Here is a 13,962-nt window from a genome sequence, read left to right as displayed (position 1 = left end):
CCAGCCCACCCGCCCGCTGGGACGCACCCACCGCGCTTGGCTCTCCCCGCCCGCGCGGCTCGTGTCGCCGCTAGCCGGCGGCCGTGCCTGCTGCTGCCTGCCCGTCTGTCTGTCTGTCTGTCTGTCTCTGCGTGTATCTGGGAAGTGCTCCGCACAAGGTCGATTTCTTAACACTGACGTGGCTTAATGAATTGACAGGCGTCCGCCAGAGCCTGCGCCCGAGCTCGGCAGAGCCTGCGCTGCTAAAGCCAGCCCGGCTCCGCGCGCGGTTCCTGCACCCAGACCCCAGCCGCTGCCCGGCCGCGCGCCCCCCCTCGCCACGGGGGTTCTCCAGACCCTCTTGAGGGGCGCGGAGGCCGCAGGACCCTCGTGCACAGGGTGGGTCGTGGGACGCTGCAGCAGCCCGGCGTGCTCTCTTGTTAGAAAAAAGGTGGATCTCTGTAAAACCGGACTCCTCTTTTCTTCTTTGTGGTAATTCCTTTCCTCTTGGTTTTCCTCTCCTTCCCTTCACCCGCAATAACGCGCTCTCTCTCTGGCAGACGTCTTTTTCCAGTCCCACCAAAGAAGTCCCCTTGCCACTGGGCGAGTTCCTTAGCTGGGTTTCTGACGTCAGCAAGTCGTGGATGGGCTCGAGGGGAGCCCGGGACGCAGCAGCTCCTCGCCCGTGCTCGCCGGCGCAGGTAACGCCAACCTTTCCAGTCTCTCTCTTTGGAGCCGGGGTTCCCCGCCGTCCCGCGCTCGCTGGGCTGGTGCCGGGGCTTTAGCTGGGTGCTGCGTTCTCGGGGCGGTGACGCCGAGGTGTCCGGGGGGGTAACGTTTTCCTCCAAGTACAGTTTGGGGTACAGTCGCCCGCGGTGAAGGCTTCCCAGCCATGGTTGTGCCGGAGCAGAGCTGCGCCCCGCTGCTCTGGCCACGGGAGGTGTCGCTCGCGGAGGCAGCGCCGGGACGAACAGGCCGACGCGGGGCGGGCGCGGGGCACTGCCGGCTGGGCTCGATGGCTTCATCTCATGGACCAGTCTCCCTCTCTCATCCCATCTTTTCTGTTCGCTTTGTTTTAGTGTTGCTGGATGTCCATCCCACCTCCCCTCACCGCTGCCACGGAGCCCGTGCCCTCGTCCCGGGGCGAGTGGGACCGCACTTGAGGACACTGGGACGTGCTCCCCTCCCTTTGCACTTGCCTGAGTCCCCAGGCAGAGACCGGGGGCCGCGCTGCCGTGGCGTGGGGGCTGCCCCCTGGCACCGGAGCCCCCCGGCCAGCAGCGGGTGCCCTGGCCCTCCCCGCTGCCCTTGCCCCCTGGCAGCACGCAGCCCCCGTTCCCCCACCACGCTCCACCGGGCCCTGGGCAGGGGCTGAAGCAATAAGTGACGCGGCAGCAGGGCCGCACTGGCTCGGGCTGTTGGGGCCGTAGCCCCCATGCTTGGCCCCCCCCACGGGGCCGTAGTCCCCCGAGAGGCACCCACGCGGTCGCTTGGCCCTCCCCTCGCCCCGTGCCAGCGTGCCCGAGGTGCACCCCCTCCTCCCCAGGGACGGCACGGTGCCACGGCTCACCCGCGGATCGCCACAGCATCTCTCCTCCTTCCCGCCTGCTCTCATTTGCCACGTGTAAATTGAGCCATCTTATTCCTCAGCATTCGTTGTTATTATTATTCTCATTATCCAGTTTTGCTTTTGCATGACATGTTAATGTGGGCGACTATACCATAGCCCTGCCTGAGCCGGGGCTCCCGCTCCCTCGGGGCCCTGCGCTCCCCTGATTACCCAATCATTTCTCATCAGGGCAGCTGGGGCTGATCGATAATCCAAAAGCATCTCTTTTTGGGGGCAAAACACTAAAACCTGACTTGTATATACCGTGAAGTGTTTGTAAAACATGCAGTATGGACCCATGGCTCTCCCCAGCGAGGTCAGTAAAAGAGATCCTATGAAACCAGCCGGCAGCTCCGCGTGGTCTGTTCGCCCTCGCTGCTCCCCGAGGGCGGCCGTGCCCTGGCCTCACCGCTGCGGGTGCAGGCTGGGGGCTCCCGGTCGCCCCCCACGCCTTCGCGCCGTGCCGTCCGGGGTATTATGTGCTGCCGCAGGTTGTGGTAGAGCGTGCTGGGGCACCGGAGGGCTGACCAGCTCCCAGCGCCAGTGCTGTGGTGCTGTGCCAGGCTCGTGCACAGCCGTGCCCGGGCATCCCCACGGCACCGGGCACGGAGCAGGGCTGCGGGGGTGTCCCCAGAGCTGCTCCCAGGCCCTGGGCTGGCGGCGCTCCTGGCCCTGGGGTTTGCTATGGTGAGTGCCGGTGCAGTGGTGCCGGGGTCTCTCCCGCCCCGGGAGGCTGCAGCCCCGTGCCAGCGGTCCCTGGTTTTGGCAAAGGGCAGCAGCAGTGAGCGGGCATGGCTGGTGGTGTGGAGGCTTCCGCGGTGCGTCCTTCACACGGGGACAGATCCGTCCCTCCAGCGGTGGGACTCTGCGGGGGGCAGTGCCCGCTGTCCCCCAAGACGCTCGTACCCTGTGCCAATGTGTGCGGGGCCGGGCCAGGGCTGGCACGCCGGTGCCTTGAGCTTTGTGCCGCGCGTCCCTGCGCTGCCACCCGGAGTGGGCAGGCTGTGCCACGCGCGGTCTCTTAGCCTGGCAGTGCAGGAGCCGTCGGGGCTGGGATGGCCGCGGTCAGGGAGCCCTGGTCAGCCATGAGGACGAGGGGCTGGGGTAGATAAGGGGGCTGGCCGGGCAGCCAGCCGGTGGCGGGACAGCGGGGTGCATACGGAGCAGCATGGCCGAACCTGGGAGACGCCAGCGCAGACACCCGCTCAGGAGGTTCCCCGGCACTGGCACGGATGGCTCGAGGAGTCTTTCCAGCCCTGCGAGCCATGTGCCACTGCTCTGTCCGGGTTGGGTCTCCCCGAGCCGGGAAGCTTGTCCCGCAGCAGTGCCTCCCACCAGGCGCTGCACCGGGAGCACCGGAGCCGCGCGGGACCTCGTGGGGCCGTGCAACGTGCAGCGGGACGGTGCCGGGAGCAGCCGAGCGTGGAGGCCCCTGTGGCAGGACCCGGGTGGAGGGCCCAGGCTGGCCCGGACAGATGGCAGTGGCTTGGGAGCAAGTTAATTGCATTGTGCGTCTGCAATTAGCAGCAGCGTCGCTCCCTGCCCGCCTGCCTGTGGGCTGCACCGGGACGCGGCCGTTGGACGCAGCAGGGGTGGGGGGAGCAGCCCCCGTGCTGCGGGTGCTCACGGGCTGCTGTGCCCATTGGGGGGCTCAGGAGGGGTCCCGGCGGGGGCAGCGAGGACTGCTGCATCCCTGGGGATGGCATGGGCAGCCCGGGGCCGCGCTCCACCTCACTGCCCCCTCAGATATTCCATCCTCCCCCCACCTCCCTGATCCCCCCTCAGGGCCAGACACCTCTCACAAACCCCATGAGACCACCGAGACCCCTCTGCGTCCAGGGCTAAACCCCCTGACCCAGCCCCGCTCCATGGGTGAGACCCCCCCCTCCACCTCCCCGTGACATCCCTGGGGTCCGGCTCCCCTCCCGGCTCCCGAGCAACCCCCTGGGCCCAGCGCCCATTTGCTGGAGGGGACCCCCTTCCCTGCACGCCCCTCGGCCCTGTGCCCGTGTTGGCACGGAGAGCCTCGCCGGTGTGGTGGATGCTGGGGTGAGCCGGGCTGGCACCGGGCAGGAGCTGCTCCACCTGTCAGGGCGATGGGCGAGCCGGGGCGATGGGCGAGCCGGGGCGGTGAGACCCCGCTGTGTGTGGGGTGAGGTGGGGAGGGACACCCAGCGCCTGCCGGGCACACAGAGCTGCCTGCAGCCCGGTGCCGTGGGGCCGGCCGTGGGGTGCGTGGGGAAGGCCCTGTGTTCCCACTGGCCCAGCATCCCTCATCCGCAGAGCCGTGCCAGCCCACGTCTCGTGCTGCTCCACGTCACCCTCCTGCTCCCCCAGGTCCCTCCCGTCCCTCCCAAAGCTCCTTCCCGTGGGCAGCGTCCACCCCAGGGCCGCCTGGCTTCCCACGGGCACTGGTGGTGCCGGCACGGAGCTGACAAGCGGCACGTGGCAGGGCTCGGCATTGGCTGGGCCGGGCACAGGCAATGCCATGGCAAACGGTACGGCTGGGGACCTGCCCCAGGGCCGGCAGTGGCTCAGCCTCCAGCTGGTCCCCAAAGCTGTCACACCGAATCATGCGGCACGGTGCTACCGAGGGCTCAGGGAGGAGAAATGTGCCGTGTCGGGGAAACAGCCCCCTGCTCCCCATGCTGCCGTACCGGGGCGGTGGAGCTGGGGTCTGTGGGGCAGGATTTGGCTGAGCCCCACGAGCTGGCAGTGGGCTGGCAGCTCCGGCCCTGCCGCGCCGGGGTGGTGGGCAAGCAGCGGGTCCGGGGCAGAGCTGCAGCAGTGGCTGGTGGGGTGCCCCATCCTGCCGCTCCCTCCTGGTCAATGCCGTGGAGAGGGCCGGTGTCTGCCGCTCTGCCGGCCTTGGCACAGCCATGAGGGAGCGACGGGGCCAGCAGCCAGGCGAGGGGGAGCAGCAGCTTGGCCGTGAGGAGCATCAGCCGCCGTGGAGCCGCACCGCGCACTGGGAGCGGCCGAGCGAGCGTGTAATTGGGCCAGGCTAATTATGATGGATAACTCTATTATATTCCTGTTTTTAATGCGCTGCAGCTTAGCTTGCCCCGCTGACGCGCAGGGCAGAGTTCACCCCTTTCAGGCCCTCCGAGCTAAACCGTCACGCAGCGATAAAACCGCGGGGCGGTGGCATGCGAAGTGCTGAATGTCGCGCCGGTCGTGGCTGTCAGTCAGCCCTTGAAGGGCTCCTCGCCCCCCGAGCCACCGTTTGCAAACAGCCCGTCACTGGCTCACGCATGGCGCTGGTGGGACCCTCAGGACGCTCGCCGGGCGGGTGTGCCGCGTTGGCACTCCCAGGTGTGCCGCAGCCAAGCCGGGCCGTGTCCGGGCCCTCTGTGTGCCACGGCCCTGCCGCAGGGATGGTTTCTCACATGCCGAACATGCGGGTGCTCACCCGTCACCACATGAACGGTGGCACCATCAGCCGTATCGCCCCATCCTGCCGTGGTAGCCACCTCTGAGCGCATGGGGCCCGTGGCTGCCATCCCAAGCGGGGCCGCGGCAGCCGGCTTGGCCTCGCTGGCACACACCGACTGCCAGCTCTGCATGCCCGCCGCCCCGGGCACTGCTGGCTGCAGCCCACGGCGCACCGCTCTGGGAACTCTGTATAGCTTACCCAGCGGCCACAAAGCCAGAGCGGCCTCTCCCACGCCCCCCTTGTCATCGCTGAACCGTTCCTTGGGGAGATAAGCTGCCCAGCTCCACTTCCTCTGCACGGGCAGGGACCCCGAGACCCCCCCCCGGGCCGTGCTGCTGCCCTGGGGCTCAGAGCCCACGTGGCTGCAGGCGAGTCCCAGCGAAACCCCGATGTGCATCGGCCAAGGGCAGCGCTGCCTGGCCGTAACGCGCCTGCGTCTCTGTGCCGTCGAGCGGCACGGCATGGTCTGTGCGAGGGGCTGGCGTCAGCTGGACTGGTGAATCCCCCCCCCCAGACTGGTGAATCCACTCCTCTCCTTGCTGCAGGTCCTGGGGCTGTGAGTAGGGTGATGGTGCTGCTTGCCCGGGACCCTGCCGCAGGGCTGCAGCCAGCGCGTCGCCCATCCTGCCAGGCACCGGGCAGCTCTGCGGGCTGGGGCACCGCCGGGCGCAGGGCCAGGTTGTCTGTGGTGGGGATGGTGGTGGTGCCGAGCAGCCTCAGGGTGCCCGGAGCCATGCAGCCGCCGGTGGGGCTGCGCGGGCAGTGCGGCGCAGGGACCTGTGCCTCCCTCCCGAGGCACCGCGCCGCTGCTGTCAGGCAGCTCCAAATCCGTTTGTTCCGGCTGTCATGTCCCAGGGCGTAGCTGGCGCAGCCCGCTGTGCCTGTCCGGCAGCCCAGCCGGGGCTGGGGGCTGCTCTGGATCCACCCCCACCTCTCCGGGGCAGGCGGGGACCCTCGGGGCTGTTCCCATTGCAGGCACATGTAGCACCCAGTGCACAGGCACCCCTGCGCTGGTTCGGGGTTTGCTGCTCCTCGTGTCTCTCGGCACGTCCCCAGGACGCCGGTGCTGCCTGTGCAGGCGTGATGCCGTGCCGGGTCTGTGACAGGCTGGCAGCAGTAGCCGGGGCTCCATCCCCGCCAGCCCGGGCTGGGATTTGGGCACTGATGCTGGAGGAGTGTTTCCCACCGCCGACTCTGTGGTCAGGCCCCCCTGTGCTGTCATCTGCCGCCCGCCTGCGGCAGCATCCTACAGCTCCCCAGCGCCGTGGGTTCCCTGTGCTCGGGCTCTGGCAGCCGGGCTGGCGCTGCGGGCATTGCACTCCTGCCCCGGGATGAGGGCACATGGGGCCAGGGACCAGCGGCACAGGGCAGGAGGGCTGCACCGGAGCTTCCACAACCCCACATGCTTCGGTGCCCCTGGCCGCACCGTCCCGCTCTGTCCCCTGGATGCTCGCCTGGCCCCTGGGGAGGACAGAGCTGAGACGCAGCCGTGGCTTGGCCAGCTGGTGAGGGGCACCGGCACTGGCTGCAGGGGTGAGCGGCCTCGGCTGCGGGGTGCGTGGGGCTGCAGGGCCCCATTGCAGTGGACAGCACCATGCACGCGGGGTCTGCAGCGAGCGCACGTGCCTGGGAGCATCTCTGATGGGCCAGAGCCCTGCTGGCACGTCAGCCGAGGAGGGACTGCCACTGTCCCTTTCCAACACGGTGGAATATGGTCCTTCTTCTGTATTTACTCAGTTTTTGGGGTGTGAACAGACACCCATCTCTTCTTGACCTTCTTGGTGAGCATCGCCCAGCGTCTGGCCCCCGGATCCCTGGGGAGCTCATCCCTTCTGGCTCCTCCCCGTCCAGGCAGCCCTTTCTGCAGGCGCTTTGGTTCAGGTCTCAGCTCCGCAGCCCTGAGGACAAATTTGCCTTTTGCCTGCACCCCATTCGCCCTGCATCCCCCCCTGCTGCCTGGGTCCTGTCCCGTCCCCATGGAGGTGCCACTGGCACGAGCCCCAGAGGTGCAGGTTTGTTGGGGCCCAACGCTGCGGCTCTGGAGCTGCGGTGCTGCAGGCGACATAAAGCAAATTGCTCGGTTACACGCAGCGAGGAGCCGTGACGGTGCACTGCAGCCCGGCTCCCGAACCCTGCGGCCGTGGGGCGGTTCTGAGGCTGCCACCTCCACACCAGCGCAGACGGGCGCAGCGCGGCAGCTCGGGAGCCTCTCCATGCACAGCCAAGCCCAGCCTGGGCGAGCTGCAGGAGCAGGGACCAGGCACCAGCCCAGCTCCGCTTCCCCTTTGCTCGGCAATTTGCTGCTGCTTCTGGCACGGTTTCTGGCCAGACCCCTGCCCGCTGCTCCTTCCTCAGCAGCTGCATCAGTCACCGCTTCTCCCAGCGACTCCCAGCCCCGTCCAGCCCCATTTTCTGCCACGCTCTGGGCACACTGCCGTTCCCACGCGGCCCCGTTACTGGCACCTTGTCGGTGCCGGTCAGCGCAGCATCGCTGCGTCACTTCTGCATCAAATCAGTTTTATCTCCCATTTCTCGAGCCCGCGGTCCTCAGCTGTTTCCCCTTGCAGGCAGAGCCTGTGCACACCTTGGAGACGTGTCGACCTGTCCTTGCTCAGATCTCACTCTCACATTTCTTGTCACCATCCTCGTGGCACCACCATAACCCGTGTCCACGCTTCACCCTCTGCTCCCGCAGCCTTTCTGGCAGCGCCCGCACTCTCGTTCCCACACCTCAGCAACCGCCCTCACTGCGCCCCGGCTAAAATGATCCAGGGGTCCGCTCACTCCTGAGCACCAGGCTCCCCTGCTCCGAAAGCCTTGGAGCTGGCTGCACGTCCCCTTCCTCCTCCTCCCTAGGGACCCTTCTGCAGCCCTCTGTGCTGGATGTGGCCCCTTGCCGCAGGCTGGAGCCCGTCCCTGGCCCTGCTGCTCGCTGCCGCACGTGCATCCATCGCCCACTCCGGCCTCCTCCAGCCTCTGCAGGGCTCCGGCCGCTGGCACCGTGCGCTTTCCCATTCCCTCCGTGGGATTCCCAGCGGCACGCGCAGCATCACAGACTGCTGCCCCTCATTATGGTGATCTGGCAACGCATCAGCAGGGTTGATGACAGGTTAATTGCAGGGCTCCCAGGACTGCATGGGAGATTGCGCATCTTGCTCAGTCTTTGGGTGCAGGCACGGTGCGATCCCACCTGCAAACCCGGCTTCTCTGCCGGGACATGGAGCAGCTGCTGGCATCTTCATCCTCACCCTGTCTCCGTGCCATGCAGAGAGGCATTGCTCCCGGGCTGGATTTCACGTGACATCTGCTTGTGAAAGCAAAGCAGCTGAGGTCACAGCACCGGAGCCTGGCATGGCTGCAGGCTCTGCACAAGGTGCACGGGCTCTGAGCCGGCCGGCGGCACAGCCGGGGCCCTGGGCACCTTCCAACGGCTCGGGCAGCTGGTTGCAGCGGGAGGTGCAGCCGGAGGTGACCTTGGGGACATGTCCCGCAGACAGCGGTTCCGGGCTGGCAGAGCGCAGGCAGGTGCCTCTCCCCACGGCGCTGCGATCGGCAGCAAGGGAAGGGCTCGTCGGGCTGATAACCGTTATCTCCACCACCACGGCCGCGCCAGCCCGGCCCTGCTGGTGCTGGCACGGAAGGAAAGGAGATTTCTGTCAGGAGACGCTGCGTCCCCGTGGGAGCTGGTGGGGGGAGGCAGGGGCAGGCGCCCACCACGCCGTGTCTCCCTGAGCCCGGCTGCACCCTGCGGTGCATTTTGGGGAAGGGAGAGGTAGAGAAAGGGTGCAGCTCAGGGCGGGGGCTGCTTCTCCTGCGTGGGGTGGCTTCGGCCATGGCTGGACCTCCCCGGGGTGCCCAGAGCGGGCTGAGCCCAGCTGCCGGTACCTGAGGGCGGCAGCTCCCACCGTACCTGCAGGGACCTGGCAAACCGTGGTGAAAGGCCATGGCACGCCGTGCTCCCTGCAGTGCTCCGTTAATGCAGCCCGCTGTTTGCCCCGGCACGTGCAGGAGTGGGCTGGTGCATTGCACGCGAATACACGTGCCCAGAAACTTGCCGGGGGCCATACATGCCGTCTGCGCGCGTCCTCGTGCCATGGGCTGCGCAGGCTGCTCCGAGATGCTGGCTGCCGTGGTTCGGGGGTGCTGCCCATCGCCGTGCCTTTTCTCCTTGTCCAAGATGCCATTGCTCCATGCTGCACCGACCAGGGTGCTCCGAGGGTGTGCAGGGTGCCCAAGGCTGATTCGGGTTCAACTCCTAATGCTGGAAAAGCCCCAAAACCAGGATGATCCTCTCCCGCCTCCCCCCGCGTCCTGCCTGCCCCAGCCCTGCTGCCTGCCCCCAGCAAAGGCACCAGCTGTGCCGGGGCCGAGGGGCCGGATCCTGTGCGTGGGGCTGGGAAACGGGGTGGTGTGGGGATGTGAAGTGTGAGGGGGGCGAGCAGCAGAGCCCCCGGCCGTGCTGGGAAGTGCTGTGGGTCAGTTTGCCATGGCTCGGTTCCGGCTCAGCCAGGTGCCGGACCGTGGGCTCTGCAGCGAGGGGCGGATGTGGGGGATGGGGGACCAGCGACCAGAACGAGCTGAAGGCGCCGGCAGGTGTAGCTGGCAGCAAGCGAGATCTGGGAGCAATCCCGGGTAAAAAGGGTCAGGAAATTCAGGAGCGCTGCAGGAATCACCCCATTGAGCGGTGCTCATCCTGGCAGAGAAGACTGAGATGAGCAGAGCCAAAACCCGCAGGTACCGGCGATGGCTGGCGGGCGAGGGCTGCAAGGCTGGAGCTGAGGACGGAGGTCAGGAGTCCCAGCCAGGGTGCTCTGCCCTGGCTGGTGAGGATGGGCTGGGGGCTGTCCCTCTGTGGGGAGGGCAGTCCCTGGGGGGACACAGCGTCACTCCAAGACGTCTGCGCTGGTGTGCCGGAGGGCTGGCAAAGCGGCGTCCCCTCTGCCGGGTCCCGACACCCTTTCCCCACCCATCCCTCTGCTCTCCTTGCAGAAGCGCTGTGCTGCCGATGACACCGGTCTCTCCGGAATGAGCGTGGAGGGGTCATTGCCAGATGGGGAGGAGATGGAGAGGTACGGGCGGCACCGGGCACAGTGGGGTGAGCCGAGGCGCCTCGTCGGGGCAGGTCAGGGCCAGGCTCCGCACGTGTGTGCGTGGGCATCTGCACCACGGCGAGGGGAGCTGGGGCGAACCCTGCACCGCCCCGGGGGTCTGGGTGCACGGGGTGCTCATCAGTGGGGTCACCTTGGGGTCTGCATGTCCCCAGTCCCATAGAGCCATGCTTGCCCCGGAGCAGCGTGGGGGAGCGGTGGGTGCTGTGGCAGAGAGGTGCTGGCAGCCCCGGGCACCGCTTCACCCCTCTGCCACGCCAGAGCAGCCGAGGGGCTCCCGGGCAGGGACGCCCCTTGGCAGAGGCCGGGGCAGGGCAGGTGGCAGAGGCCGGGGCTCAGCGCGGTGCCGGGCAGGGGAGGCGGTGGCTGTGCAGCTCCGCAGCCCGGCGTGTCCCGGCTCTCTCCCCAGAGCATGGCAGCGAGATGAGTGGACGGAGCGGAGGCTGGAAGTGCACGAGCAGCTGCTGGCCCTGCGGCACTGGCTGGACGCCGTGGAGAAGAGGCTGCCTGCCCTGACGGAGCCCGGCCCTGCCCCGCAGGTAACAGGCTCGCCCCGGGGCACGCGGCAGCCGGCAGAACCGCTCAGAGCCAGGCAGGACCCAGCCCACGACTCCACTGAGGGTGGTGAGGTCTTGGTCCCCGAAAGGGAGGATGGTGCCTGGCACCGCCCAGCTGGGACACCCTTCGGCATGGCCCCGCAAACCTGCCGGTGACACCCGTGGGCCAGGCAGGGTCCCGTGTCCCCGGTTCCTGCTCCCCAGTCCATGGCCCAGCCGTGCCCCCGTCCCCACTGACACCACCAGCGGCTGCCGTGGGCTCGGAGCCTGCTGTACCCGTGGCCCTGCCGGCACTCGTGGCATTGCTGCCTCGGGGTCCTGCTGGCCACAGGGCCAGCTTCTGCTCTGGGATCAGCCATGTCCCATGGCGCTGCTGCCCCGTGCACGGGGTGTGTAGCCGTGTGAGGGGTGTGCAGCCACGTCCCCCTGCCCAGGCGACGGGTGTGCAGCCATGCGAGGGGTGTCCCCCTGCCCGGGCATGTGCAGGGGCGTCGCTGCCATCCAGACCCCAGGTGCCTGGAGCCGGCAGAGCGCTAGCGTGTCCTTCCCCCAGCCTCCAGCCGGCACAGGCTGCCGGCTCCCGCTACCCCATCCGCGTGGAGCAGCAGCGGGAGCACCGATGGCGGGGGCTGCCCTGGCCGGCCCCTCCTCGCCGCCCTGCGAACAGTCCCTCGCCGGCTCCTTTTGTTCGGGGCCTGGCCAGCACACGGGCTCCCTCCGCACACATGACAGCACAAACTGAAAGGGCCATTCATCCCGGCCCCGGCGCAGACAAAGCCGAGGCCGAGGAGAAACCCACCCGGCTCCCGGGATCTGAGGCTGCGGATTCCAGCCGACCGCTCTCGCCTGGTGCCTCGCGCTGGGCTCCCTCTGCCCGGGGCGCCCGTGCCACCCCCAGCCTGGTACCTGGGGCTGCGGAGCGTGCCGGGCAAGTCCCGGCAGGCGTGTGGGACGGCAGGCAGTGAGTTGCTCAACTGAAGGAGCCGGCTCGTTGCCCCCTGCCCGGCCCCTGCCACGCGGGGTCCTGGCCGGGTGCTGTGGGGTGCCTGGGGTGCCTCGCCAGCGCGGTGGCTGGGCCCGGGGGTCCCAATGCTCATGTGTGCTCCCCGTGGGGCAGCAGGGAGGAAGGTGGGAGCTGCGCTGCTGGAGGTGCTGGACTGAGCGGTGGGGCAGCAGCCCCCCCGGCCGGCCCCTCATTGTGGTGCTCAGTGGGGCAGCATCTCCCCCAGCACAGAGGCAACCGGCAGCACCAGCTCTGCACCGTCGGGTTGGCCCAGCTCAGCTGGGGATGCCCAGAGCACCCAGGGGAGCTCATGCCTCAGCAGGGCACCCACGCACGCATCCAGCGCTGGGTGCTGAGCTCCTCGCTGCTGGCAGCGGGAAGGCGCCAGAGCCGAGCGGGGAAGACGAAGCGGTGCCGCAGGAGAGCCCGGGATATGCTAATTCCCTGCAGCGTCTCCGGCAGCCGAGCAGACAAAGCCCCCGGCCCCTCCGCCCGCTGCTTTCAGGAGAGCCCAAGGGAGCCCCATCCATCAGTGCAGCGCGACGCTCCTTGCAGCGGCCCCTGTGCTCCCCGGGGCCCGGCGAGGGGCACCCGCTCCTTTGTGCAGGGCAAGACCCCCGCCCTGGAGGGCCTCTCGCCGGCTGCGGGGCCGCTGTGCTGGAGCGGGGTCCAGGCAGCTGAGGATGGGGCTCGCGCCATGTGCACCGCGGGCAGCAGCAGACCCCCCCCACCTGGCACCTCTGGCAGCCCCTTGCCCCCCCCCAGCCCCCCTGCATCCAGGGCAGAGGCAGGAGGGGGTCCCGGAGCTCCAGGCCTGCAGGGCCCCGGCGCTCGGGCTGAGGCGGGTGGTGGGCTTTGCAGGAGGGTCTCTGCAGCCCACCCAACTGTCCCCTCCCTGCCCAGCTCCGCCGAGCCCGGCTTTGCGGCCGAGGGCACCCTGCACCCACGGAGCAGCTGGGGGCCGGGCTGTGCCCCCCCGTGCTTGCGGCAGCTCCGGCTGGCAGTGCTGTGACCCGGGGGGCTGGAGCCGGGGTGGGGGGGGTCAGTGCACCTCGGAGGGGTTATGCCACTGTGGGGCTGTGTCGCTGCGCAGCTGTGTCCCCGTGGGGCTGTGTGTGCCACCATGTGACTGTGTCCCCGTGGGGCCGTACCACCATGGGGCTGTGTCCCCGTGGGGCTGTGCTGTCACAGGGCTGTGCCACTGTGGGGCTGTGTCCCCGTGGGGCTGTGCTGCCGTGGAGCTGGGGGTGCAGGCACGCAGGGGATGCCGTGGGTGCACGGCTCCGGGTCCGGCACAACCTCCGGTGCCGGTGCCGGTGCCGGTGCGGGTTGCGGGTGCGGGGCAGGTGCCGGTGCGGGGCAGGTGCGGAGGGGACCCCGGGGGCTCCCCCGGGGCAGCGCCGCGCGGGGCGGGCGGTGGGAACGGCGCCGCTCCCCTCCCCCTGCCCGGGATGGCTGCGAGTCCCCGGGGGTTTCCCCGGTAACGGCGCCGTTCGGCGCGCAAGGGGTTAACGCGGGCGGCCGTATTGTACCGCGGGGGGTGCGGCGGGGTCAGCCCTGCCGAGCCGAGCCGTGCCGGTGCAGTGCTGAGCCGAGCCGTGCCGAGCCGTGCCCGAGGGTCCCGCCCGGTGCTGCCCGGTGCTGCCCGGGGCCGCCCCGTCCCCCCGTCCTCCCCCCACCCCCCCGCCCCGCACCGCCCCGGGGCGCAGCGCACAAAGGCGGCGGCGGGGCCGGGGCGGGCGATGCCCGGGCGGCGGTAACGGGTGCCGAGCCCCGCTCCGCTCCGCCGCCCCGCACGGGCCGGGCCGGGCCGGGCTGCTCCGGTAGCGGGGGCGGCGGAGCCCCCCGGCCCGGCCCCGGCCCCATGGACACCCGGCTCCGCCGAGGGGTGAGTGCCGGGACAGCCCGGCGGGGCGGGGGGGGGGGGCCGGGGCGGCTCTGGTGCGTGTTCGTGTTCGTGTCCGTGTGCGTGTGCGTGTCCATAGTGCCCGGGGTGCGTGGGGCCGGGCGCGAGGGCTGCGGGCAGGACACCCCCGCCGCTGCCTGCGCTGCCTGCGCTGCCTGCCCGCCGCGAGGGCTGCGCCGCGTCCCCCGGCCGGGGCTGGCTGCCGGTGCGGGAGAGGCCGGTGATGCCCCCAGTGCCCCCTCGCCCGCCCGGTGTCCCTGGGGGGGGGCCCTCCACCCGTGCTGCCCCGTGGGAGCCCGCCCACGCAGGTCGAGCCGGGGGTGACGGGAACACTGCTGGGGCCGTGCGTGGGGCTGCACCGCAT

At 69.5% G+C, this 13,962-nt stretch overlaps 1 protein-coding gene across 1 annotated transcript in view; it reads left to right on the top strand.

The window, feature by feature from the left end:
- PLEC (plectin) overlaps positions 1-13,962 on the top strand; it is a 78,708-nt gene that overhangs the window by 43,833 nt on the left and 20,913 nt on the right. The window contains exons 33-35 of the mRNA XM_054818517.1: positions 540-680; positions 10,014-10,093; positions 10,542-10,756. Coding sequence (XP_054674492.1) covers positions 540-680; positions 10,014-10,093; positions 10,542-10,756 — 436 coding nt within the window. The remainder of the gene's footprint in view (positions 1-539; positions 681-10,013; positions 10,094-10,541; positions 10,757-13,962) is intronic.

The sequence above is a fragment of the Grus americana genome, chromosome 2 (genome assembly GCF_028858705.1).
Source record: "Grus americana isolate bGruAme1 chromosome 2, bGruAme1.mat, whole genome shotgun sequence".
Classification (NCBI taxonomy): domain Eukaryota; kingdom Metazoa; phylum Chordata; class Aves; order Gruiformes; family Gruidae; genus Grus; species Grus americana.
Note: the sequence above shows the minus strand (reverse complement) of the source record. Positions and strands in the feature narration are given on the sequence as shown.